This window comes from Dermochelys coriacea, chromosome 19 (genome assembly GCF_009764565.3).
Source record: "Dermochelys coriacea isolate rDerCor1 chromosome 19, rDerCor1.pri.v4, whole genome shotgun sequence".
Lineage (NCBI taxonomy): Eukaryota > Metazoa > Chordata > Testudines > Dermochelyidae > Dermochelys > Dermochelys coriacea.
Window position 1 is genome coordinate 19,824,149 of NC_050086.2, and position 25,463 is coordinate 19,849,611.

General features: G+C 45.3%; 1 protein-coding gene across 5 annotated transcripts in view; it reads right to left on the bottom strand.

Annotated features, from left to right (window-relative positions):
• Positions 1–25,463, bottom strand: part of ZMPSTE24 (zinc metallopeptidase STE24) — a 103,137-nt gene that overhangs the window by 67,635 nt on the left and 10,039 nt on the right. For all 5 annotated transcript variants that reach the window (XM_038377738.1, XM_043506240.1, XM_043506239.1 and 2 more), the window contains exon 3: positions 20,617–20,703. In XM_038377738.1, the coding sequence (XP_038233666.1) occupies positions 20,617–20,703 (87 nt within the window). The remainder of the gene's footprint in view (positions 1–20,616; positions 20,704–25,463) is intronic.

Consider the following 25,463-nt stretch of genomic DNA (forward strand, 5'->3'; position numbering starts at 1 on the left):
GGCCGGTGGAATTTCTTTGCAGGTCCAGATTTTGTCGAGGAGTTGGCAAAGTTTGTGCTGGAGTATTGTTCCACCAGCTTTAAAAACCTTAGCTGGAATGCTGTCTGGGCCTGATGCCTTGTGAATTTTTATCTGGGTAATGGCATGCCAGACTTCCTCAGAAGATGGGGGAAATCAGCAAGGTGTTCCATTGCTGAGCATTGTGGAATGAACTTGATGGTGTCTTAAGAGACCGTGGATTCGGGTTTAGTAGGCTCTCAAAGTGCTCTTGTTTAATAGCTGCATTATCCTTGAGGAGAGTGGAACCATCCTGGGAATGTAAGGGGGTTGGGCCTTTGGAGCTTGGTCCATATATAACTTTTATTGCTTGAAAGAAGCTTTTCATGTCATCCCAATCTACTAAACCCTAGATCTCAAAGACCTTCTCTTGCCACCACTTGTTTTTGATGTCATGTAGCCTCCTTTGGACTTCCGCTTAGAACAGGTGATAGGCCTCATGTTTTTGTTGGTTAGAGGAATCATTTTGCCAGTAACAGAATGCATTTATTTTCTGCTGACTTAATGCTAGGATTTCCTCGTTTTCGTCAAACCAGTCTTGATGCCAATGAGTGGAATATCCTATGGTTTCAGTGCATGCACCGTGAATGGTATTTTTAAGTTGATCCCACTGCTCTTGAATGTCAATGATGTTGTCAGGCAAGTTAGAGTGTTTCAGACAGGTGTTGCTGGAAACTCTTGCTGCTGGCTTGGTCTTGAAGTGTTTTGACATTGTACCACTTTCGCTTAGTCTGTGGGTGTTTGCGGTGCTGCAGGTACATAACTGATCTTACTAACTGCTGGTCTGTCCAATAGTGATCTGTACCTTTCATAGCTCGTGTTATATGGATGTTGGTGTAATCTCGGGCTCTGATTATAACAGTCAAGGAAGTGCCAGTGTTTGGACTGAGGATGTTTCCAGCTGGTCTTAAATTTGTTACTCTGCCTAAATATGGTATTTGTGATGAGCAGGTCATGCTCCACACATTTGCTGAGGAGATTACCATTGGGATTTACATTTCCCACCCCTCCTATACGTATTGTGCCACTCCAGATTTGAGAATCTTGTCTGACTCTGAAATCTCCCAGGAGGAGGAGTTTGTCTGCCTTAGGTGTGGTTGTGAGGATCACATCAAGAGCGCTATAAAACTGCTCCTTGTTATCTTCCTCATCATCGAATTCTGGGAAATATGCACTGATGACCGTGGCATATTAGTTGTTGCTGAACTTGTGCTGAAGAGTCATGAGACACTCGTTGATCCCCACGGGAAGTTCCAAACGCTGACTGGTGATCTTATTTTTGATGGCAAAGCCAATCCCGTGAATACGTCATTCTTCAGATGACTTTCCTTTCCAAAACAAGGTGTAACCACCTCCATCCTCATTTAATTGGCCCTCATCGGCCCAGTGGGTCTCACTAAGGGCTGCAATGTCAATGTTCAGTCTTGCCAGTTCTCTGGCCATTATTGCAGTTCTTTCAGGGCATTCACTGTGCTGAGAGTCCATAAGGGTGCGAACATACCAGGTGGCAAAAGACATGGTCTTGTATCTCTTATTTCAGCTGCAAATTTGAGTGATCCCATTAGAGGCGGTCATCCAGTAAGAAGAGTGTGAAACAGCCTTATGTTTGGGGCACCTTTTCTAGACCCCTCCCCATTTGCGGTGAGCAGAGGGGATCCTGAAAAGGCCTTCTTAGTCACAGCCGCTGCTGCAGAAATGCACTTTTGTCTTATCCAAGCACAAGACAACAGCCACACCTGCCTGCAGATTTGTGACTGAAGACTCCTCGGGAACATGGCTCCTGTTTTCTCCACAGCTTGTCTGTAGCTGCAAGGCTTTGTGAGCCCTTTGGCAGAGGCCTGCATATTAAATCTTTTAACATGGGGAAACCAGTGCATAGGCGGTAACCCCAGAAGACTTGACAGGAGGAAGACCCTTACCTGATGACAAGGGGATCCAAGACAACCAGGGGCCTCTCGCCTGCTGCAGCCCTCACAGCACAGGTTCTCTTATGCGCCCGATCTACTGTTGGGGGCTTGTGAAGTTTCGACCACAGTTAGTCAGGAGCCTCACCTCAGACCTGTTCGCCAAGGGTAACCCTACTAGGAATATGAAAGCTCTGGACAATTAACTCTGTGGGTCTTTAGCCCAGACAAGCCTCTCCACCATGACAAAGTTGTGGTCCATCAGCTCACTGTCCGACTCAGGACTCAAAAATGGGGATGCCTGGGATGTCATCACCGGTGAGTTTGGAGCTCCAGGTGGACTTGGTACCGGAGACCCGATAATGAGTAGAGTTCAGTCTGGTGCATCAGACACTGAAAGGTCTGACACGTACCAACAGTCCAGCGGTGCTACAGGTGTAGGTACCAATAGCAGTTGGCAGCGCCAAGATGACTGCACCAAAGGAGTGAACGACACAGTCCTGATCAAGCGGTGCGCCGGTGCCAGACATACCAACGACAGTACCAACGTCAATGTCCACACCGAAGGAGCCTTCCCCAAGATGGATTCTTTAGTTTCCTTTCGCCCAGTTGGTACCAATGATTCCTTGCTTGCGCCCATCAGGTCCTTAGGCAGCTCAACATGTTCTGTTGGGGTTGTACTTTTGAGCTCTGGGTACCAGATTTAGACCACTTCAGTGCCACTGATAGCAAGTGAGCCAGACAACGTATTCGGCTCAGTCACGGCTCGCTGTGGGGACTCACAGCTCTCTTCTTAGAAGGCTTGTGAGAGTGGTTCATGGTTAACTTCTTAGACTCACCTTCCTTAGACGTAGAGGATTGCCATGAGGACTCCTGTCGTACAGAGTCTTGGCGCCGCTCCGAGGGTTGTTAAAGGGTAGCTTTCATTAGAAGAAGCTTAAGTCTGAGCCCTGGTCTACACTATGAGTTTAAGTCGAATTTAGCAGCGTTAAATCGATTTAACCCTGCACCTGTTCACATGACGAAGCCATTTTTGTCAACTTAAAGGGCTCTTAAAATCGATTTCTATACTCCTCCCTGACAAGGGGATTAGCGCTGAAATAGACATCGCCGGTTTGAATTTGGGGTAGTGTGGATGCATTTCGATGGTACTGGCCTCCGGGAGCTATCCCAGAGTGCTCCTTTGTGACCACTCTGGACAGCACTTTCAACTCAGATGCACTAACCAGGTACAAAAGAAAAGCACCGGGAACTTTTGAATTTCATTTCCTGTTTGGCCAGTGTGGTGAGCTCATGAGCAGAGGTGACGATGCAGTCCCAGAATTGCAAAAGAGCTCCAGCATGGACCAAAAGGAAGGTACTGGATCTGATCACTGTATGGGGAGATGAATCCATGCTATCAGAACTCCATTCCAAAAGATGAAATGCCAATATATTTGAGAAAATATCCAAGGTCATGATGGACAGAGGCTATAACAGGGACCCGCAGCAGTGCCGCATGAAAATTAAGGAGCTCAGGCAAGCCTACCAAAAAAACAAAAGAAGCTAACGGCCGCTCCGGGTCAGAGCCCCAGACATGCCGCTTCTATGATGAGCTACATGCAATTCTAGGTCCGTGGACACCTGCAAGGAGAGGAAGTCTCATGCAACAGGGATGAGGATTTGGGGGAAAGGGAAGAGGAGGAGAAGGATAGCGCACAACAGGCAAGTGGAGAAACTGTTCTCCCCAACAGCCAGGAACTGTTTATCACCCTGAAGCCAATACCCTCCCAACCCTCCCAAGGCAGGCCCTGGACCATGAAGCCAGAGAAGACACCTCTGGTGAGTCTACCATTGTAAATATAATACATGGTTTAAAAGCAAGTGTGTTTAAGGATTGATTTGCCTTGAAGACTTGGGATGCATTCACGGCCAGTACAGCTACTGGAAAAAGTCTGTTAACGTGTCTGGGGATGGAGCGGAAATCCTCCAGGGACATTATTAAGGGGACATTCAGAGATGGCGGTTCCTGTTGAGCTGTTTGCCTGTGGCTGAAAAGAAATCATCCCCGCTTTTAGCCATGCGGTGGGGGAGGGGTCATTCACGCTGAGCTGTTCACATTTGGCTGGCATGGATCTTTTTTGACACTAGTCACGCGGTGGGAGGAGGGGTGAAGCGATCATCCCAGAGAATTTGCAGTGTGGGGGGGGGAAGCTAGTTGGGTTTGTGTTGAACGTTAACCTGAAAACGGCAGCCCCTCCTTTTAAAGGGCCAACCCAACAGGTGCTTGGTATGGGAAAGGAGAGCGCTGCTGTTTGAAACCATTCCCACATGTTATGAAGGTTGAAGAAGCTGAAAGACTGTGGCTTACCATGACTGCTTGCAAGCCGAATTCTGTTGCCCAGCCCTGCATGTGTGATCTCACATACCAAACTGGCAGGCCCTCAATATAAGAGGCAAAACGTGACCTTGTACCGAAAGCACATGTGCTATGTAATGTTAACAGCTTGGTTCACTGTGCAAGAGTCTACCCATTGTTCTCTAAAATAAGTCTTTTTAAATACTACTCTCCCTTTTTTTCCTCCTGCAGCTGCAAAATGTTTCAACACTCCCCCTATCATCTTTGTTCCAGAGGCCAGCGCAGATAAGGCGGCGAAAAAAAACTCACTCGCAATGAAATGTTCTCTGAGCTCATGCAGTTCTCCCACACTGAAAGAGCTCAGCAGAATGCATGGAGGCAAACTATGGCAGAGTCCAGGAAAGCAGAAAATGAACGTGAGGACAGAAGAGACGAGCAAGATGAGAGGTTGCGGGAGCAAGAGAAGCGGTGGCGGCAGCATGATGAGAGGAGGCAGGATGCAATGCTGAAGCTACTGGGGGATCAAACTGATATGTTCCGGCATCTGGAGGAGCTGCAGGAAAGGCAGCAGGAGCACAGACCACCACTGCAGCCCCTATGTAACTGCCCACCCACTCCCCACGTTCCATAGCCTCCTCACCCAGACGCCCAAGAACGCCGCCACCACCGCACCTGGTGTTTCCCTCTTCCCCAACACCTCCGGGGCTACCTTGGCAGTTATCCCATTTGTTGATGAATTAATAAAGAATGCATGATTTTGAAACAATGACTTTATTGCCTCTGCAAGCAGTGATTGAAGGGGGGAGGATGGTTGGGGAAGTAGAATGAACCAAGGGGGTGGGTTTTCATCAAGAACAAACAAAACATAACTGTCACACCGCACCCTGGCCAGTCATGAAACTGGTTTTCAAAGCTTCTCTGATGTGCAGCGTGCCCTGCTGTGCTCTTCTAATCGCCTTGGTGTCTGGCTACACGTAATCAGTGGCGAGGCAATTTGCCTCAAGCTCCCACCCCACCATAAACGTCTCCCCCTTACTCTCATAGAGATTGTGGAGCACACAGCAAGCAGAAATAACAATGGGAATACTGGTTTCACTGAGGTCTAACTGAGTCAGTAAACTGTGCCAGCACGCTTTTAAATGTCCAGATGCACATTCTACCACCTTTCTGCACTTGCTCAGCCTAAAGTTGAACAGCTCCTTACTACTGTCCAGGGTGCCCATGTGTGGCTTCATGAGCCATAGCATTGAAGGGTAGGAGGGGTCCCCAAGGATAATTATAGGCATTTCAACATCCCCAACAGTTATTTTCTAGTCTGGGAAGTAAGTCCCTTTCTGCAGCTGTTCAAACAGACCAGAGTTCCTGAAGATGCAAGCATCATGTACCTTTCCCGGCCATCCCAGGTTGATGTCAGTGAAACATCATTTGTGATCCACCAGTGCTTGCACCACCATTTAAACCGCAAGGCGTACTTTTCTATCCTGGCTGCCAAGGTGGTCCGGTCCCAAGACAGGGATATGCGTTCCGTCTATTGCCCCACCACAGTTAGGGAACCCTATTGCAGCAAAGCCATCCACTATGACCTGCACATTTCCCAGATTCACTGCCCTTGATAGCAGCAGCTCAGTGATTGCATTGGCTCCTTGGATCACAGCAACCTCCACAGTAGATTTGCCCACTCCAAATTGATTCCTGACTGACCGGTAGCTATCTGGCATTGCAAGCTTCCACAGGGCCATCGCCACTCACTTGTGAGCTGTGAGGGCTGCTCTCATCTTGGTATTCTTGCGCTTCAAGGCAGGGGAAAGCAAGTCACAAAGTTCCATGGAAGTGCCCTTACGCATGCGAAAGTTTTGCAGCCACTGGGAATCATCCCAGACCTGCAACACTATGCGGTCCCACCAATCTGTGCTTGTTTCCCAGGCCCAGAATCAGCATTCCACGGCTTGAACCTGCCCCGTTGCCACCAGGATGTCCAAACTGCCGGGGTCCGTACTTTGAGAGAAGTCCGTGTCCACGTCCTCATCATTCTCATCACCATGCTGCCGTCGCCTCGTCACCTGCTTTTGCAGGTTCTGGTTCTGCACATACTGCAGGATAATGCGCAAGGTGTTTACAATGCTCATAACTGCAGCGGTGATCTGAGCGGGCTCCATGCTTGCCATCGTATGGCATCTGCAGGAGAGCAGAGTTGCAGTGGAAGTGGTAGCTGACGCTGGATGCTACAAGGATATTTATAGAGAATGACGAAAGGACCTGCAAGGTGGATTCATGAGAGCAGAGTTGCAACAGAAGCAGTGGAGGACGACGGTTAGCACCACACACATTTCCTGAGGAAGAACACATGTACCTGGGAGCCCATGACAGACAATATGGAGAAATTCGCTATTGAGACAATAGCAGCAGAGCAAAGTTGCAGCAGAAGCGGTGGATGATGATGGTTAGCAGTCCTACTGCACCATCTGCTGAAAACAGTATGGCATCCGCACGGAATAAAGGGGCAAAACGATTGTCTGCCGTTGCTTTCATGGAGGGAGGGGCGACTGATGACATGTACCCAAACCATCTGTGACAATGTTTTTGCCCCATCAGGCATTGGGAGCTTAACCCAGAATTCCAATGGGTGGCAGAGACTGTAGGAACTGTGGGATAGCTACCCACAGTACACCACTCCGTAAGTCGATGCTAGCCACAGTAGTGAGGACACACTCCGCCGACTTAATGCGCTTAGTGTCGACATATGCAATCAATGGTATAAAATCAATTTCTAAAAATATAGACTTCTATAATATCCACCTAATTTCATAGTGTAGACAGACTCAGTTCTCTATCCTTTCTAGATTTGGGTGTCAATTGCTGGCATAAACCACACTTCTGGGAAATGTGGTTCTCTCCCAGACAGAGAACACACTGAGAATGTTCATCAGTCACTATGCTAGATTCTTTGCAACTGAGACACTTCTTGAAGCTTGACCCTACATGCTGCATACATACAGCATCCAACGCATCCAATGATGTGAGCTGTAGCTCACGAAAGCTTATGCTCAAATAAATTTGTTAGTCTCTAAGGTGCCACAAGTACTCCTTTTCTTTTTGCATAGCTGCACTCAAAAATAAAACAAAGTCCACTCAGTTCTACTTCTTGTTCAGCCGATCGGCTGTCACATGGGGTCTGCAACTTGCTGGAGCCCACGGCCGTCCTGCAGCTCTTTGGCCACACCCCACAGTGTAACACCCATAGGGACATTACTTGAAGAAGAATCTACACATCAGCAGTTGAGTGAACACCAAGTATGTGTCTTCTTGATGGTGGAAGGCCATTATGGCCACGAGATATACCTTAAGGGAGCCGAGCAAGAGTTTTGACCTTGAGGTTGAAAATGTAGTCTAAAATCAGAGAGAGGGAGGATGAGGCCGTGCCTATGTGCTTAGAATGACCCCAAATTTGGAATAGTTTCAATTTTTGTAGTTAAGTGCATAAAGTGGTCAACTTTTGGCTCTTTAGCAACATCTATCACCTTGTCAGAGCATTCTACCTCTAAATCTAAATCAAGAAGGAACCAAGCATGAAGGCGGAAGGTCCGCAAGTTGGGGTGAAGGATCATCCCGTTGTTTTGAGAGACCAAGTGAGGGCCAAACCAGACTTGTCTTAGCCAGGAGGGGACAATCAGAATAACTCTAGCTTTAACTCATCAGATTTTCAATAGGACTTTGTATAGAAAAGGGAACAGGGGAAAGGCATACAAGAGGTTCCTGTACCATGGGAGGATGAGGGCGTCTCCCAGTGAATGTTTCCCCAGGCCGGTCCTGCAGTAGCAAGGACATTTCTTGTTTCAGTAAGTAGCGAAGAGATCTGTAGTTAGGGTTCCCCAAAGGGCGAATATGTCACAAAGCACCTCTGAGTTCAGTTCCCATATGTGTTCCAACAGACTGTCGGCTGTCACATTCTGCATCCCTGGTAGGTGGAAGCTGAGATAAGCATGTTGTGATTCAAATTCCAAAGTTTGAGTGCTTCTGTGCAGAGGGAGGGAGCTCTGGCACTTTCCTGGTGGGATGGGATGTGAACTGAATGGCATAACCCCTTCGAAAAAATCTCCAAGATCCATCTGTTGGCGGTGATAGTCCCCCTACTGTTGTGAAAGATGGTCAGATGACTTCTCAAGGGACTAGACAGGTGCATAGAAGGCAGCTGATGTTGCAAGGAATAACTATTCAGACCCACACCAAACCCATCAAAAATTCTAAGAGGGCTGAGAGAATGCAGATTGGAGTTCTGATTGCTTCCGCTTTTGTACTCTGGGCCTTTTGCACTGCGGTTTGTAATTACGCAGTGACAGTGGGTATTGAGGAGGTTGTGACCTGTGCTGTGGTCGAGGGCTGTACCTTTCCTTTTGTCCTGCAGTGTAGATTCCCAGAGAGCATAATGTGGCCCAGGAATCCTTCAGGTTTTGAAGAGAGGAGTCCATCTTATCTGCAAAAAGCTCGAGCCCTTCAAATGGGAGATGTTTCACTGTCATCTGCAGCTTTATGTGCCACCCTGAAAGGTGTATCCAGAAAGCCTGCCTCATTACACTGCTGTGGAAACCGAGTGGGCCACTGTATTAGCTGCATCCATTACTATCTGTAGCGCAGTTCTGGGTACTAATTGGCCATCTCGGACAATGGTCTGAAATGGCTTCTTTTGCACCTCTGCTAGATAGATGTTCCACAAACGCACCGAGTTTCCCATAATTAATAAAATCATATTTGGCCATGACAGATTGGTAATTCGCGACTCTAAACTGCAATGTTGCCGACAAATACACCTTCCTCCCAAAGAGATCTAGTCTCTTCCAATCCTGAGTGACTTGGGGTCGACTTGGCATGATTTTGTTTGCCATGTGCATTAAACGCATCCACTAATTGAGTTGGATTGCGGATGTTGAAACAAAAAGTCTGCCTCCTGGGGAGGGATGTATTACTTCTTTTTGGCTCTCTTGCAGGTTGGTGTTAAGGAGGCTGGTGTCTGCCAGATGATTTTAACAGCATCTAGAATTGCCTAATTAATTGGGAGGGCAATTCTGGATGAGGTAGAAGTGTGTAGAATATCCACCAGCTTGTGATGTGTGTCTGTCACTTTCTGCAGGTGAATTTGCAGTTTATCTGCCACCCCCTTGGTAAGATCCTGAAAGGTCTTAAAATCATCAACTAGTGATGATGGAGGTGGAGGCAATTATAGCCTCATCTGGTGAAGATGAGAAGAAATTTGCTGTGGGGGTAGCTTCCCCTTCAAGCCCTTCTTTGTGTTCTTCCAAAGCTTCCTCCTCCACTGGCTCAGGGGCTCTAGACACAGTGAGAGGCCAGACAAATGACACTGTCCTGGTCACGGTTATCATTGGGTAAGGGTGGTGCTGACTAAGGTATTGGTGGTACACAGAGCCTGGTGCCAGAACTCTTGAGGTATTGTCAGTTCACTCGGTATCACAGAGGAGTGTCTGTGGTATGTTGTTGGTACCAATGTTTGTGAAGGTGCACAGAGCTCCCTAGATGGGAGCTGTGTCACATCTGTTACTGAAGGTTTACTAGGTGCCTCTCCTTTAGAGGCAATACAGTATGTGTCTCTGTTTCTTAGGGAGTGGCACCGCTGCCTCACAGCCTGAGCCCTTGGCGTCTCAAGGCAGTGTGGCTGAGCTCACAGTGGACGCACCCTGATGCTTCAGAGCTGTAGGTAGCAAGGTGGTCGATCATGCTGGGAAACCACTCTGACTGGGCAACTATTCAGACTGTGGGCTTGGAGCCCTTTTTCTCAAGCCTTTACAGGGGGAAGTCTGCTTCTTTTCCCCCCTGCGACTCTACCCCTTTGAAGTTGAAAGTTCCAGGGAGAATCCAGAGGCAGCATCGGAGTCCTTTAGAGGCTGAAGTGCCTTCTCCATAAGGAGGAGTTTTAACTACAGCTCCCGGTTCTTGCAAGACCTTAGCCTTACCTGGTGTCAGAGGAAGGACTTCTGCGTGATATGGGACTCTCTCAGGAACCAGACACAGTGAGAGTGTCTGTCCACTGCTGGAATAGACTCCTTACAGGAGAGGCACCTCTTGAAGCTAGGTAAGCCTGGCATGCCCCAGGGAGGGGGAGGAGGAGCTATCACCCTCTAGCAGTGAGGAGTGCAGAAGAAAGATGTTCTGTTCTCTTTTCTCTCCCCATATATATATATATATATATTTTAAAGTAAGAAGTTAGAACATCTCCTAATGCCCCTGGGGGAATGGGCAGATGGGCGTTCCCCCCCAAAAGGGTGGGAAAAAGTTATTTTCTTTTTCATTTTTTTAAAAAACCCCAACAGGGTAAACTGAAACACTAACTATTAACAGGTTTCAGAGTAGCAGCCGTGTTAGTCTGTATTCGCAAAAAGAAAAGGAGTACTTGTGGCACCTTAGAGACTAACAAATTTATTAGAGCATAAGCTTTCGTGAGCTACAGCTCACTTCATCGGATGCATTCAGTGGAAAATACAGTGGGGAGATTTATATACACAGAGAACATGAAACAATGGCTGTTACCAAACACACTGTAACGAGAGTGATCACTTAAGGTGAGCTATTACCAGCGGCGGGGGGAGGGGGGGACTTTTCGTAGTGATAATCAAGGTGGGCCATTTCCGGCAGTTGACATGAACGTCTGAGGAACAGTGGTGGGGGAGGCGGGAAATAAACATGGAGAAATAGTTTTACTTTGTGTAATGACTCATCCACTCCCAGTCTCTATTCAAGCCTAAGTTAACTGTATCCAGTTTGAAAATTAATTCCAATTCAGCAGTCTCTTGTTGGAGTCTGTTTTTGAAGTTTTTTGTTGAAGAATTGCAAGTTTTAGGTCTGTAATCGAGTGACCAAAGAGACTGAAGTATTCTCCGACTGGTTTTTGAATGTTATAATTCTTGACGTCTCATTTGTGTCCATTTATTCTTTTATGTAGAGACTGTCCAGTTTGACCAATGTACATGGCATTGCTGGCACATGATGGCATATATCACATTGGTAGATGTGCAGGTGCACGAGCCTCTGATAGTGTGGCTGATGTGATTAGGCCCTATGATGGTGTCCCCTGAATAGATATGTGGACAGAGTTGGCAACGGACTTTGTTGCAAGGATAGGTTCCTGGATTAGTGGTTCTGGTGTGTGGTTGCTGGTGAGTATTTGCTTCAGATTAGGGGGCTGTCTGTAAGAAAGGACTGGCCTGTCTCCCAAGATCTGTGAGAGTGATGGGTCGTCCTTCAGAATAGGTTGTAGATCCTTCATGATGAGTTGGAGAGGTTTTACTTGGGGGGCTGAAGGTGATGGCTAGTGGCGTTCTGTTATTTTCTTTGTTGGGCCTGTCCTGTAGTAGGTGACTTCTGGATACTCTTCTGGCTCTGTCAATCTGTTTCTTCACTTCAGCAGGTGGGTACTGTAGTTGTAAGAATGCTTGATAGAGATCTTGTAGGTGTTTGTCTCCGTCTGAGGGGTCTCCGGGAAGCGGATCTCGTGTGGACTGGTCCAGGCTGAGGTTGATGGTGGGATGGAAATTGTTGAAATCATGGTGGAATTCCTCAAGGGCTTCTTTTCCATGGGTCCAGATGAAGAAGATGTCATCAATGTAGTGCAAGTAAAGTAGGGGCATTAGGGGACGAGAGCTGAGGTGGAGCACCCATAAGGACACTGCTCGAAGAACCACCCCAGCGATGCATCCGGCAGGAAATATTTCTGTGCCTGTGGGTCCAGTGAGGCTGCATTGAACGGATTATAATATTTTTTCCTGGTTCTAATCTGTGATCTGCACCTCTCTGGCCCCAATCCATTCACGGCTCTCATGGAAATGGAGACCATAACTTCCTTAAAAAGGAAAGCGGCAAGGAGTTCTTCTCCAGAAGTGATCTTAGGAGGAGGTAGCAACAGAGAGCTCTGACTCTTTCCTATTCTTTGACCACTCTCGGAGAAGTAGACAGCCTGATTGGTTGTAGTAACACATGACATGTCCTGAGATGCAGTACCCAGCTCAACTGTCAACAGAGCTGTAGTCAGGTCTGCCTGATGAACTACTGCTTTAATAGTAATACTATGCAGAGCTGTATTAGTTAATGAATTCTCATCAGCTCTTAATTGGATCCTTAGACTCCTGCAGACCCAAGAGTCTGGCTTCATAACAAGAGTCTGTCCCTGTAAGTCCTCCTCTCTTTGTAATAAGGCCGACACCGAGGGGCGCAACCAAATCTTTCTGAGACAGGACAGTTCTGGGAACAGAGTCTTTCACTGAACCAAACCTCTTCTTCTTTTCCGCGTCCTTAACTCTAAGATTCTGCACTTGACACAGAAGCTGAATCTCACTTCTTTCCGGCTGAATTGTTTGGAGCCAAAGCTCAGAGGAGCTACCACTGCTGTCAGAATTTGCTGCAATAAAATTGCTGGAAGCCTGTTTTGTCTCTCTTTCTACACCCCTGTAGTAAACAATGAGCAGTGTGGACATTTTAGAGGGAGGATGACGTTCCCTAAAACATTCCAAGCATCTGGCATGTGCATCGGATGCTGCGAATTATGCCAGGCATGAGACATGTCTTTTGAAACAAGACTTCTTAGCCATCTGATCTGACATGTTATCCTTTAATGATCTCAACTTAAAACTATAACACTATACAAACTATCCAGCTACTATGTTTCTGTAAGGACCATACAACAAGAATGTAATCATTCAGCTGACGGCGGATGAAAGAACTGGGGTGCTGGAACACCACACTCCCTTTAAAACCATGCCCTTGAATGTCTAGAGTTTGGGTCGGGCTGGGGGAAGGGCACACTGCTAGTAGATTTTTACCATTCAGGCTGCACTGGTTGGAGCATCCCATGAGTAGGAATATGCAGAGGACACTCGAAGGAGAAAGATTAAGTATATTACATCAACACTATTACATTTATCAATTAAACTTGTAATCGCATCAAATAAAAGATACCAAGTTAGTTTGACAGGATTTATTTTCCATAAAGCCACACTGACTGGCATTAATTCTTTATCAATCAAGTTGTACATTAGCCACTCCATTACCTTGGAATCATAGCAATGTAGGTCAGGAAGGGACTCCCTTGTGCTAAGGGAGATCCAACTATACTTAGACCAACTTTACATTTGTATTCCTGCTCTCTGGTCCCTCAAGGACACCCACTCCTCCCTCCCTCCTGGCCAGGGTTTTTCCAGACTGAACTGTTCTCTGCCTATACTGTGGTATCCCCAGCAAGCCAGACTGCTTAAACAGGCCAGCATCTGTATTTTGCTTTCTCTCCTTAGGCTAGAAATAGGGTAATTGCCAGCAGTTTCACGTTACCACACTGCTCTTTATAACCAACCACATATATTCTTAAGATGAAAGCATTACAGAGAAAACATTATAAACAATTAAAACACACATGCATGTTAAAAAGCTTACCAGAGGTCACCCCCAAGTCCAACTTTGGGCTCTGGCAGGTGTCAGTCTTTTAAAATCCACACCTGGGTTTTCCCCATGATTACATGTTCATAACTGTCTCAGATTCAGAACCACAACAACCATGACTAATTCAGTCTTTTCTTTTTACAGCTTGTGCCTTCAATCTTGGCCTCATGTAACATGTGATCAGCAGACAATGGCACACTCCTCAGTGCCTAACTTCAAAAGGCTAAATTTTTACATTCACCTTAACACTTTTTTCCTGAAGTCCATGCTTGACTGCACATTGTCTAATACAGTACTTTGAACCCTCAAGTCTCATCTCTGTCACATTACATACAATCCCAGCCCACAATAATACATTTAACACAATGGACCTCAAAAATACAAATTCAAGGTCTCGAAAGGGCATTTCAGGAAATTTGCTGTATCTGTTACAACTGGAATTCCACAACCTCTCTAGGAAGTCTATTCCAGAATTTAACTACTTGTATATTTAGACTGTTTTCACGAATATCTAACTAATCTCCTCTGCTTCAGATTAAGCTGATTACTTCTTGTTCTACCTTCAGCCGACATAGAGAACTATTGATCTCAGTCCTCTTTATAACAGCTCTTTATAACAATCCAAAAGGGCAATAATGACAGGATTCATATTAGAGAGACAAGGGGGGTGATAGGTTTCAGAGTAGCAGCCATGTTAGTCTGTATCTGCAAAAAGAAAAGGAGTACTTGTGCCACCTTAGACACTAACAAATATATTTGAGCATAAGCTTTCGTGAGTTACAGCTTAGTCTCTAAGGTGCCACAGGTACTCTTTTTCTTTTTAAGGTGGGTGATGTAATATATTTTATTGTACCAGCTTCCATTGGTGAGAGAGACAAGCTTTCAAGCTTACAGACCTGAAGAAGAGTTCTGCATAAACTCAGAAGCTTATCTCTCTCACCAACAGAAGTAAGAAGAGCAACAACAATATTGCATACAAAAATGGAGGATTCAGCCCAGAGTGACCATCACACCAGAGCACTATTTTCAGGATTCATATTCCTAGCATAATGTCGTCATTACACCAGGGAACTAGTACTACCAGCACAATGAGATTAATATAACAGCAGTCAAAAATTCACAATACAAGCACACTTGGATCCACACAGCAGGATAGCAGTCTCATAGTGCACGCTCTCTCAGTATAGTGGAGATATACTAAGGGATGGAGGGCAAGGGTTCAGCTAAACACAAGGGCACCTGCAAACAACTTTACTAGCAGCAGGATCTGCACTATTGGCCCAATAGAAGTCGCATATCAAGGTATTAATTCACAATCCCAGTCCAATAGGACCCAGGCACCAGGTCTTTAGTATAAGAATTTGTACTCCCTGAATAGTGGGATGGAATTACAGAAGTTACAGGAGAAAAAGCCCTCTGTGATCATCCCTGCTCGGTCTCTCCCCCTTCCAATGCAGGGCTGATCCTTACGGTATGTTTTGTCCAGACTTGGTTTCTTCTAGCCCTTCCCTTGGGAGACTATTCCACAGCCTAAGGCAGAGATCGCATCGACAGGAAGATTTCTCCTAATAGCCTTGAGTTTCCCATTCCCTGCTCCATCCCCTCCCCTCCCAGCTCCTTCACTCCCCGGCCTTCCCCCTTCCCCACTGCCCCCACCCTTGCAAGAGGCAGGGAGAGGGACTGAGTGAGCCAGGAATATGCAGGAGAGGAGGGAGACAGTATGAGAATGACAGAGCCCACTTTTCCCCCAGGCAGAGCACAGCAGCTCCATGCTCGCACAAATTGGTGGGGTGGAGGGGAAGCAGTGTCCGACTCAGCATGCACCCCACACACCATGCCTTGCCTCTGTTTGGGGAGCCAATGACCCCCTGCTGCCCCCCAAACTGCACCCATGGACTCCCCTTCTCCTCTCTCAACACTGCAGTGGGCATCCCCACCCACCTTCAGCATGAGCTGGGCTTCCTCTGCCTGGAATGGGACTCATGGACTGCTTGCGGAGCCAGGCTGAGCTGCAGCCACACAGGGAGCTCGCCCATGAGATGCAAGTAGGAGGCGGAGCAGCCCCAGGTGATATGGGGCTGATGAGGAGGAGGAGAACACGGTGCCTCTCTGAAGCAGAGCGAATCCAGCACTACCTGTCCTTGCCCACCAAGATAGTTTATTTTGTTAAAAAGTGGAGTGGTCATGGCCCCAGCCCCTCCACTCTAAAGTCAGAAGGGACCATCATGATCATCTAGTCTGACCTCCTGCACATTGCAGATCACAGAATCTCACCCACCCATTCCTGTAATAGACCCCTAACCTCTGACTGAGTTACTGAAGTCCTCAAATCATGAATTAAAGAATTCAAGTAACAGAGAACCCACAATTGACACTATGTTCAACCTTCAAGTGACCCATGCCCCATGCTTTGGAGGAAGGTGAAAAACCCCAGGGTCTCTACCATCTGAACTGGGGGAAAATTCCTTCCCTACCCCAACTATGGAGATCAGTTGGACCCTGAGTACATGGGCAAGACCCACCAGCCAGACATATGGGAAAGAAGTCTCTGTAGTAACTCAGAGCCCTCTCCATCCAATGTACCATCATCAGTCATAGACATTTGCTGCTAGCAGTGGCAGATGGGCTGAATGCCATAGTAGGTAGTCTCATCGTACCATCCCCTCCATAAACTTATCAAGCTGAGTCTTGAAGCCAGTCAGATTTTTTGCTCCCACTGCTCCCCTTGGAGAACTGTTCTAGAACTTCACTCCTCTGATGGTTAGAAACCTTTGTTTAATTTCAAGCGTAAACTTGTTGATGGCCAGTTTATATCCATTTGTTCTTCTGTCAATGTTAGCGTTTAAATTACTCCTCTCCCTCCCAGGTATTTATCCCTATGATGTGTTTAGGAAGACCAATCACATCTTCCCTCAGCCTTCTTTTGGTTAGGTTAAACAACCTAACCTCTTTGATTCTCCTCTCATAAGGTAGATTTTCCATTCCTCAGATCATCCTAGTAGCCCATTATAAGCTCTCCTTACCCACTAAGTAGAGGACCTACACTTTATTTTGTCTCTCTTTCTCCTAATCTATTTATGGAACAACTTCTTATTGCCTTTTGTGCCCCTTGCATGGTGTAATGCATTTTGAGCCTTTGTTTTTCTGATTTTGTCCCTACATGCTTGTGCTATTCTTTTTACTTCTCCTTAGCAATTTGTTCATGTTACTGCTTTTTGTAGGATTCTTTTTTGATTTTCAGGTAATTAAAGAGTTGTTAATGAAGCTATGCTGGTCTCTTCCTAGTCTTCCTATCTTTCCTTTGCATCAGGATAGTTTACTGCTGTGCCTTTAATACAGTCTCCTTGAGAAACTGCTAGTTATCCTGAACTCCTTCTCCCCTTACATTTTCTTTCAATAGGTCCATATCTACCCATTCTCCGAGTTTATTAAAATTTGCTTTTTAGAAGTCTAGTGTCCTTATTCTGCTGCTCTCATGCCTTTTCCTTAAAATCATGATCACTTTCACCCAAATTGCCTTTAACCTTCAGATTTGCAATCAATTCCTCCTCATTAGTCAGAAACAAATCTAAAATGGCTGTCCCCCTGGTTACTTCACCTTCTGAAACAAAAACTTGTCCCCAATGTATTCTAAGAACTTATTAGACATTTTGTTTTTTGCCTTATTCCTTTTCCAACAGATGCCTGGGTACTAAAGTCTCTCTTTACTACTAAGTTTTATGTTTTGGATATTCCTGATATTTGTTCTAGACATGCCTCATCTACCTCCTCCTCATGATTTGGTGGTCTATAGTGGACCCCTACCATGATGTCCCCTATTTTTTCCTCCATTTATCCCCCCCAGCGATGTTAACTATCTGTCTCTCCCCTCCTTCTGGACATTTGAACAAGCATATATATTTTGATGTACAATGCAACACCTCCTTTTATTCCCTGCCTGTCCTTCCTGAACAAGCTATACCGCTCTATACTAATATTCCCACTACAATATTTATCCCATCAAGTCTCTATGATGACAATTAAGTACTAATTTAGCTTATGTACTAATATTTTCAGTTCTTCCTGTTTAATTCCTCCTACTCCTTGCATTTGTCTTGCCCAGGATCAATGGCAGACTGATAGGCCTATAATTACCTGTAGCATCCCGTTTACTCTTTTTAAATACTGGCACAACATTTTCTTCCAGTCTTCTGGGACTTCCGCAGTGTTCAAAGACTTATTGAAGAAACAAAAAAAATGTCTAGAGAGCACTTCTGCTAGTTCTTTTAAAACTCTTAGATTTAAGTGATCTGGGCCTGATGATTTAAAAATGTCAGACTTCAGTAGCTGCTGTTAAACATCCTTCTGAGTTACTATAGGAATAGAAAGTGTCTCATCACCATCATAATATGGTGAGGTATCCATCACCAGCCATGATATGGTGAGGTATTTTGCAAATACTGACCAGAAATTTTTTAAGTGTACACTGCTGCCTTTTCTTCATTATTGATAATTCTACCATTTCCATCTCGTAAAGGACCAATATCATTGTTAGGATTTGTTTTAATCCTAATATGTTTATAAACTTCTTATTGTCCTTAACTCTGCTGAATAGATTTTTCCTTGTGTCACTTTGCTTCTCTCATCAATTTTTTCCAATTCCTAGCTTCTGATTTATGTTCATTACTATCAACTTCCCTTTTCTTCTATTTATTTTTGTCTGTTTTAATAGCTTCCTTCACTTCCACTCTAAACCAGGTATGGCCTTTTTTCTTGATTGTGGGACTGTGGCTTAAAATGTTTCTAAACAAAAATGCTGAAGTTGCATTGCTGGTTTGAACGTGACCTACTTGAACAGCAAGAGGAAAGTCTCTTCTCCTATTCGGCACTCTGTCTACCATAGCAGCAAATTCTGACTGATAAATCCTAAATGCTACAAAAACAAATCTTAACTATGGGCTTTATCCAGAGTCCACAGAAGTCAAAGGGAGCCTTTCCCATTTACTTCTATGGGTTTGTATCAGTTCCTATACTAAACTATTCAACAAAAGATAAGTTTTACATGGTGTTTAATTTTAGCAGTAAAAACTAAGACCTGGTCTACACCTAAAAGTTAAGTTGACATAATTATGGTGCTCAGGGTGTGGGGAAAAAACAACACTCCAAGTGCCCTAGCTATGCCAACTTACCTATGCAGGCAGAGCTACGTTGATAGAACAATGCTTCCATTAACCTAGCTACCATCACTCGAGGAGGTAGAGAGCCTATAGTTATGGAACAAAAGAAAGCATCTACCCTACAACTGTATTACTATAGTGCCCATAGTACAGCAACAGCCTTAGACCATGCAAAAAGGAGGTTGGGATCCATGACTACCATGGCCAGTGAAAAGAGAAGAACTGAGGGATGGGCAAGGAAAGGTAATTTACCCCCTCTATGGTGGTTACATGGGATCTGCAAAGGCAAAACAATGAGAAAGAGAAGGAAAAAACACTTTTCTTTCCATTTTAAATTATTAATTGTAAGTAAAAAAGAAAAGGAGTACTTGTGGCACCTTAGAGACTAACCAATTTATTTGAGCATAAGCTTTCGTGAGCTACAGCTCATTTCATCAGATGCATACAAGCCCCACTCCAGAGCCTGGCAGCTGTGCCACAACGCCATCTAGAATCGCCTGGTGAAAGCCATCGCACCGTGCCTGGGGGAGGTCGCCGTGAACTCCACCATCCCCGGGACGGACAGCCCATTGCGACCTGACGTGGTAGTCACCGACGAGGACCAGAAAAAGATCATCCTCATCGACATCACGGTCTCCTTTGAGAACAGGACCCCGGCCTTCCGTGAATCCCGAGCTCGTAAGCTGGAAAAATACGCCCCCCTGGCCAACACCCTGAGATGAGAGCGAAGGGCTACAAGGTGCAGATGGATGCCCTGATTCTCGGAGCCCTGGGCGTTTGGGACCCTTGCAACGAGCGTGTGCTGCGGACCTGCGGGATCGGTCGACAGTACGCACGGCTCATGCGGTGCCTCATGGCCTCAGACACAATCCGATGGTCCATGGACATCTACATCGAACACATCACCGGCCACCGACAGTATCAGGAGGTGTGAGCCGGTACAACATCGTGCATCAACCATGGGAAAGGGACTGAGATTTTTTTTTTTCCATTGGACCATATGAACTGGAACCATAAACTCACTGAACATTAAATCTCACCAAATGAGGGTAGATCTATCCTCATCATCGTATCCGCTCATTATACTCCACACCCGAACATAGCCATTATATGGACAACATACCCCCATATCTCAATGTCTGTACTTTGACCCCTTAAACTTTTACCCCCAATCCTCACGAAAGCTTATGCTCAAATACATTTGTTAGTCTCTAAGGTGCCACAAGTACTCCTTTTCTTTTTTGCGAATACAGACTAACACGGCTGCTACTCTGAAACCTGTAATTGTAAGTAATTTTTCTTACTTGTCAGGGCTTTCGCATTGAGAACAACACTAATTCATTCATCAAACAGACATCACCCAGGAAGCCTCACACTCTGATCTGGAAAGACCACCTCTAGGAGTGAGCCCTCTTTGTGCCCATTCTGAGACTGCAAAAGGGTGCCAGTAAAAATCTGATAATCATCTCAAATGACTTGTGTGATAAAAAGTTGTTTGATGGACAGAGACCAGGCTGGATTTGAATTAGTGACCTAGTAACAAAAGGCTTCATTTACTATTGAGTCCTCAGAACCATCCAGTTCACCATATCAGAAAATTAACTATAAATATATAATCTTTTCTTTCTCTACAGTATAATAAAAGTAAATGGGAGCTTTACCATAAATTCTGTTATACACTCAGTTTAGGAACCCATCATTTTCAGAAACAGTTAAAAATGCTTACCTCGTATTCTGGTTCAAAACCAGCACGACCAGAGATTTGTCCAGATACATTCCAAAGGAAAGGAATTCCTCCACAGAGAAGAATCAACTATAACAAAAAACATGTAATGGATTCAATTCACTCTGTGCTAACACGGAGTAAAAAAGCCGGAAAAGGACAAGACCAATTTTGAAAAGTGACCTGGAATTTTTTTTTATATCTTTTTGCTTCTTTACAATATATAAAGAACACCTGCAAGGTTTTTAGCTCCCACCGCTTTTTTTAACCTTAGACATCAGGAATAGCAAGTCAGACCTTCCTTGGTTTTACTTGGGAAATGTTGGGACGTCTTAGGGCATGTTTACTGTGGCCTCTACTACCTTAATTGAAGATTTGGGGGTATATCTTTAACAAAGGCTTCCTTATTTAGAATGACAATCAGTGAAGTTAAATAGCTGATAAAAAACAAAAAACAGACTTTTAAACAGTCTGACTTTTACTTCCTTCACTAGTGTGATATCACCTTGCGCTAGATCTCAAGTCATCACAGCATCTTCCAGCCTGGATAGAACGTAATTTCTGATTTACAAAAACAAGCAGATTTATTTATTTATTTAAAAAAAACAACTTTCAGGTTGAAGTTTAGATATAATAAAAGATGGCAAAAGGACACAAGAAAAACTGTGTTTCTGCCCTTGCAAGTTGCCTCTAACTTTTTGGCACCTCCAACACCTAGAATTTCAGTTATTGACTAATGGTCATATAAAGACAAGTGGTTAACTCTCTTCGGTAAAAGATCATGAATATACCGAGTTGAAAGGGAAAAAACTAAAATCACTTACTGGTAATTCTGTTAGTTGCAATCTCCTCTTCAATCATTCTACAACACAGGATTAATGGCCAGACAGTGCTGTAGTTTCACCTATTTGAAGAAAGGAGTCAAAGAGTTCTGAAATCCCATCTTGATTACATGAGTTTCAGCCAGAAAGCCTCCCTCTAGTCTAATTTCCAAAGTCAGTCTATAAGACACCAAGAGAAACAACAGGCAAGCACCCCGTAAAAAGGGGGGGGGGGGAAGGAGGAGAGGAGAAAAGAAGAAACTATGACAAACAGATTACCAGTAAGTAATTTTCCTTTGTCATATGCCTCTCACTTCTCCCACCTACGAAAGTACATTACTGGACAGACAGTATATGTAACAAGCAGTTGTCACAGGAGGTGAAGGGGGCCTACCTTACTGTGTTGCTAGCAGGGGCCTGGAACCAAAAGACAGCCTGAGAAGCAAAGAGACCCAGTTAATGAAGAAGTATATCAAGAAGCAGGATGACCACCACATTGCCACCTTACATACCTAGAAAATGAATGCTCACTGCCCATAAAGAGGAGGCTTTTCTAGCCAAGTAGCACCTGATAAATCCAAGCCAAGTCCACCAACCTGATCATATATTGCAAGAATGCAGCCTAAAGCACAAACTAATGCAGCCTAAAGCACAACACTAGCATTAGCTGCAGCCTTTAAAACCCTCAAAACAGAGACAGCTGTTTTGACTTTCTAAAATCCTGATAATTATTAAGATAAAACTTGAGAACACGCTTAACAAAACACAGCCTATTGTCCAAAGAGGGTACCAGGTTCAGACAGATGAAGAACAAAAGGTTCACTCACATGGAACTGGGTGTTCGCTTTGGGGACAAAGAGTAAGCTAATAATAAAACTTTCTGGAAAAAACAGAGGGTGAGGAGAAGGGATGATTAAAGATGAGCTCACTCCCTCATCATTGTGAGATTGCTGCAACAAAGGAAGTATCTTAAAGGACAGAAGTCTGCCCTAAAGTGTCAAAGAAAGGTACATATCCTAGCCTGTTAATGAAGATCAAGCCTTACTGAGGGATCCCAAGATGAATCCCTGGTCTTTAAGACACACTCATACTGACAGAAGGAAATCTCAGAACGATAGAAATGCAGGTCTAGAAGAGAACTCAAAAAAAGTCATCTAACCTAGGCCCCGCTGCTGAAGCAGGACCAAGTAACCCTAAACCATCCCTGACAGGTCTTTGTCCAACCTGTTCTTAAAAAACCTTCAATGATGGGGATTCCACAATGTCCCTTGAAGCTTATTCCAGAGCTTAACTATCCTTATCAATTGAAACATTTTCTTAAATCAAACCTAAACCTCCTTTGTTCCATATTAAACCAATTGCTTTTTATCCTACCCTCAATGGACATGGGAAAACAACTGATCACAGTCCTCTTTATAACAGTCCTTAACATATTTGAAGACTTATTAGGTACCCCCTCAGCCTCCATTCCTAAAGATTAAAACAACCACAGTGTTTTTTACCTTTCCTCATAGGTCATAGAATCATTAGGGTTGGCAGAGACCTCAGGAGGTCATTTAGTCCAACCCCCTGCTCAAAGCAGGACCAACTAAATCATCCCAGCCAGGGCTTTGTCAAGCCGGGCCTTAAAAACCTCTAAGGATGGAGATTCCACAACCTCCCTAGGTAACCCACTCCAATGGGGGTAGGTTTTCTAAACTTTCTATCATTTTTTTTTTTTGCTCACCTCCGGGGTTCTTTCCCATTTGTCCACATTTTTCCTCAAGTGTGGTGTCCAGAACTCAACACAATACTTTAGAAGAGGCCAGCTAGAGCAGAACTACCACCTCCCATGTCTTACACATGCCTGTTAATACACCCCAGAATGACACCAGCCTTTTTCGAATTACACCACATTGTTGACTCGTATTCAATTTGTGATCCACTCTAACCCCCAGATCCTTTTCAGCACTACCACCATCTAGTCAGTTATTCCCAAAAGTGGGACTTACCAGAACTGCAGTTCTGGACTTTGTGGATGCAAAGATGCTACTACAGAGCTGCACTAGCTATGGCGCCAAGCTGCAAGCGGAGGCAAGATAAAATAGTTACTAACCTTTCATACTGTTGTTCTTCCAGAGATTTTTCCCCCAGTGGTATCCGTTGGTCCAGCTCTAGCAGCCCTTGAGTTGTGCAGTTATGCACTGGTATAAAGAGCGCCACCAGCCCCATGCCCCCTTGCCAAGTTTCTTCTTGCGGGTAACATCAACAGAGGGGTAGGAGGGTCGGTTCTGGAATGGACATGAGCAGCACATCTCGAAGAACAACAGTTACGAAAGGTTAGTAACCATTTTTTATATTTCGAGTGCTTGCTCGTGTCCATTCCATGCTAGGTGATTCACAAGCAGTACCCCTAGAGGTGGGCTCGGAGATCAAGGACATGCTGACTGCAATTCTGCTCTCCTGAAACGGACATCATCACGGGCCTGTTTGATGATGGCGTAGCGGGAAGCAAAGGTATGAACCAACTGCCAGGTAGCAGCTCTGCAGATGTCCTGGATTGGTACTTGTGTGATAAATGCTGCCTAGAAAGCTTAGGCTGTTGTGGAATGAGTGAGCATAATGGCCAGAGGCAGAATCTTTTGCCGGTTTGTATAAAGTTTGGATACAGGCAATTATCCAGGATGAGATTCTTTGGGATGACACAGGTACCCTTCTCATCCTTTCCACTACTTCTACAAAGAGTTGTGTGCACTTGCTGAAGGGCTTAGTTCTCTCAATATAGATTGTGAGGGCCCACCTAACATCCAATGTTCCCCAGCAGTCTTGTGAAGTTTTGGAAAGAAGACAGATAGAAAAATGTCCTGGTTGTTGTGGAACTGCGACACCACTTTTGGTAGGAAGGCTGGATGGGGACACAGCTGGACCTTGTCCTTGAAAAGCACCGAATAAGGGAGTTCTGACATAAGGGCCTTAATCTCAGAGACCTTCTAGCTGAGATGATCGCTATCTGGAAAGCGACCTTCCAAGAGAGAAACTATATGGGACATGATACTAATGGCTTGCTGGGAGGCCCTGTGAGCCTCGAAAGGACCAGGTTTAAGTCTCATGGGTGGGAGGGGGGGGTCAGTTCATGAGTCTAAGGGTAGACTTTCCAGCCCATTGAGAAATTTGACCGTCATATTGTGGGAGAACACTGATCTGCCATTCACAGGAGGGTGGAAGTCCGAGATGGCTTCCAAGTGAATTTTAATAGAGGACAGTGCCAGATCCTGATGCTTTAGGTGGAGCAGGTAGTCCAAGACAGAATGCAGAGAAGATCGAGATGGAAAAAGATTCTGTTCAGAGGCTCAACAAGTGAAACGTTTTCACTTGGCCAGGTAGGTAACCCTGGAGGAAGGCTTTCTACTGCCGAGCAAGACCTGTCCAACCTGATCTGAGCAGGCCTGCTCCTCAGGGTTCAGCCACACAACCACCATGCAGTTAGGTGCAGGGAGGCGAGGTGAGGTTTGGGTGATGCAACTAGACATGGTCTTGTGAAATCAAGTCTGGGAGGAGTGGAAGCACGAATGTCACTGCCACTGAGAGGTTCAGAAGAGTACCGAACCAATGCTAGGATAGCCATGCCAGTGTTATCAGGATAACCCTCGCCTTGTCCTGTTTGATGTTTAGGAGGACCATATGAACCAAGGTAATCAATGGGAAGGCATACAATAGGTGGTCTGTCCATGAGAGCAGGAAGGCATCAGAAAGGGAGCCCAGGCTGTACCCATGCAGCGAACAGAACTGATGGTATTTCCTGTTCTGTCTGGTGGCAAACAGGTCCACTTGGGGAGGCCCCCACCTCTGGAAGGTGATACTGACAAGGTGGGCTCTCCATCCAAGGTCTGACACATCCAAGAATACGGTTATCGACAGCTGACTGGCAACAAAGGGAACCACTTCCTTTACTGATCCTGAGTCTTTCCACCATGTCAGTGAAGACTGGAAGCAGAATTGTGAGTAGAGTCCAGGTAGTGTCTGCTCGGGGATACCCACCATATCTGGAGG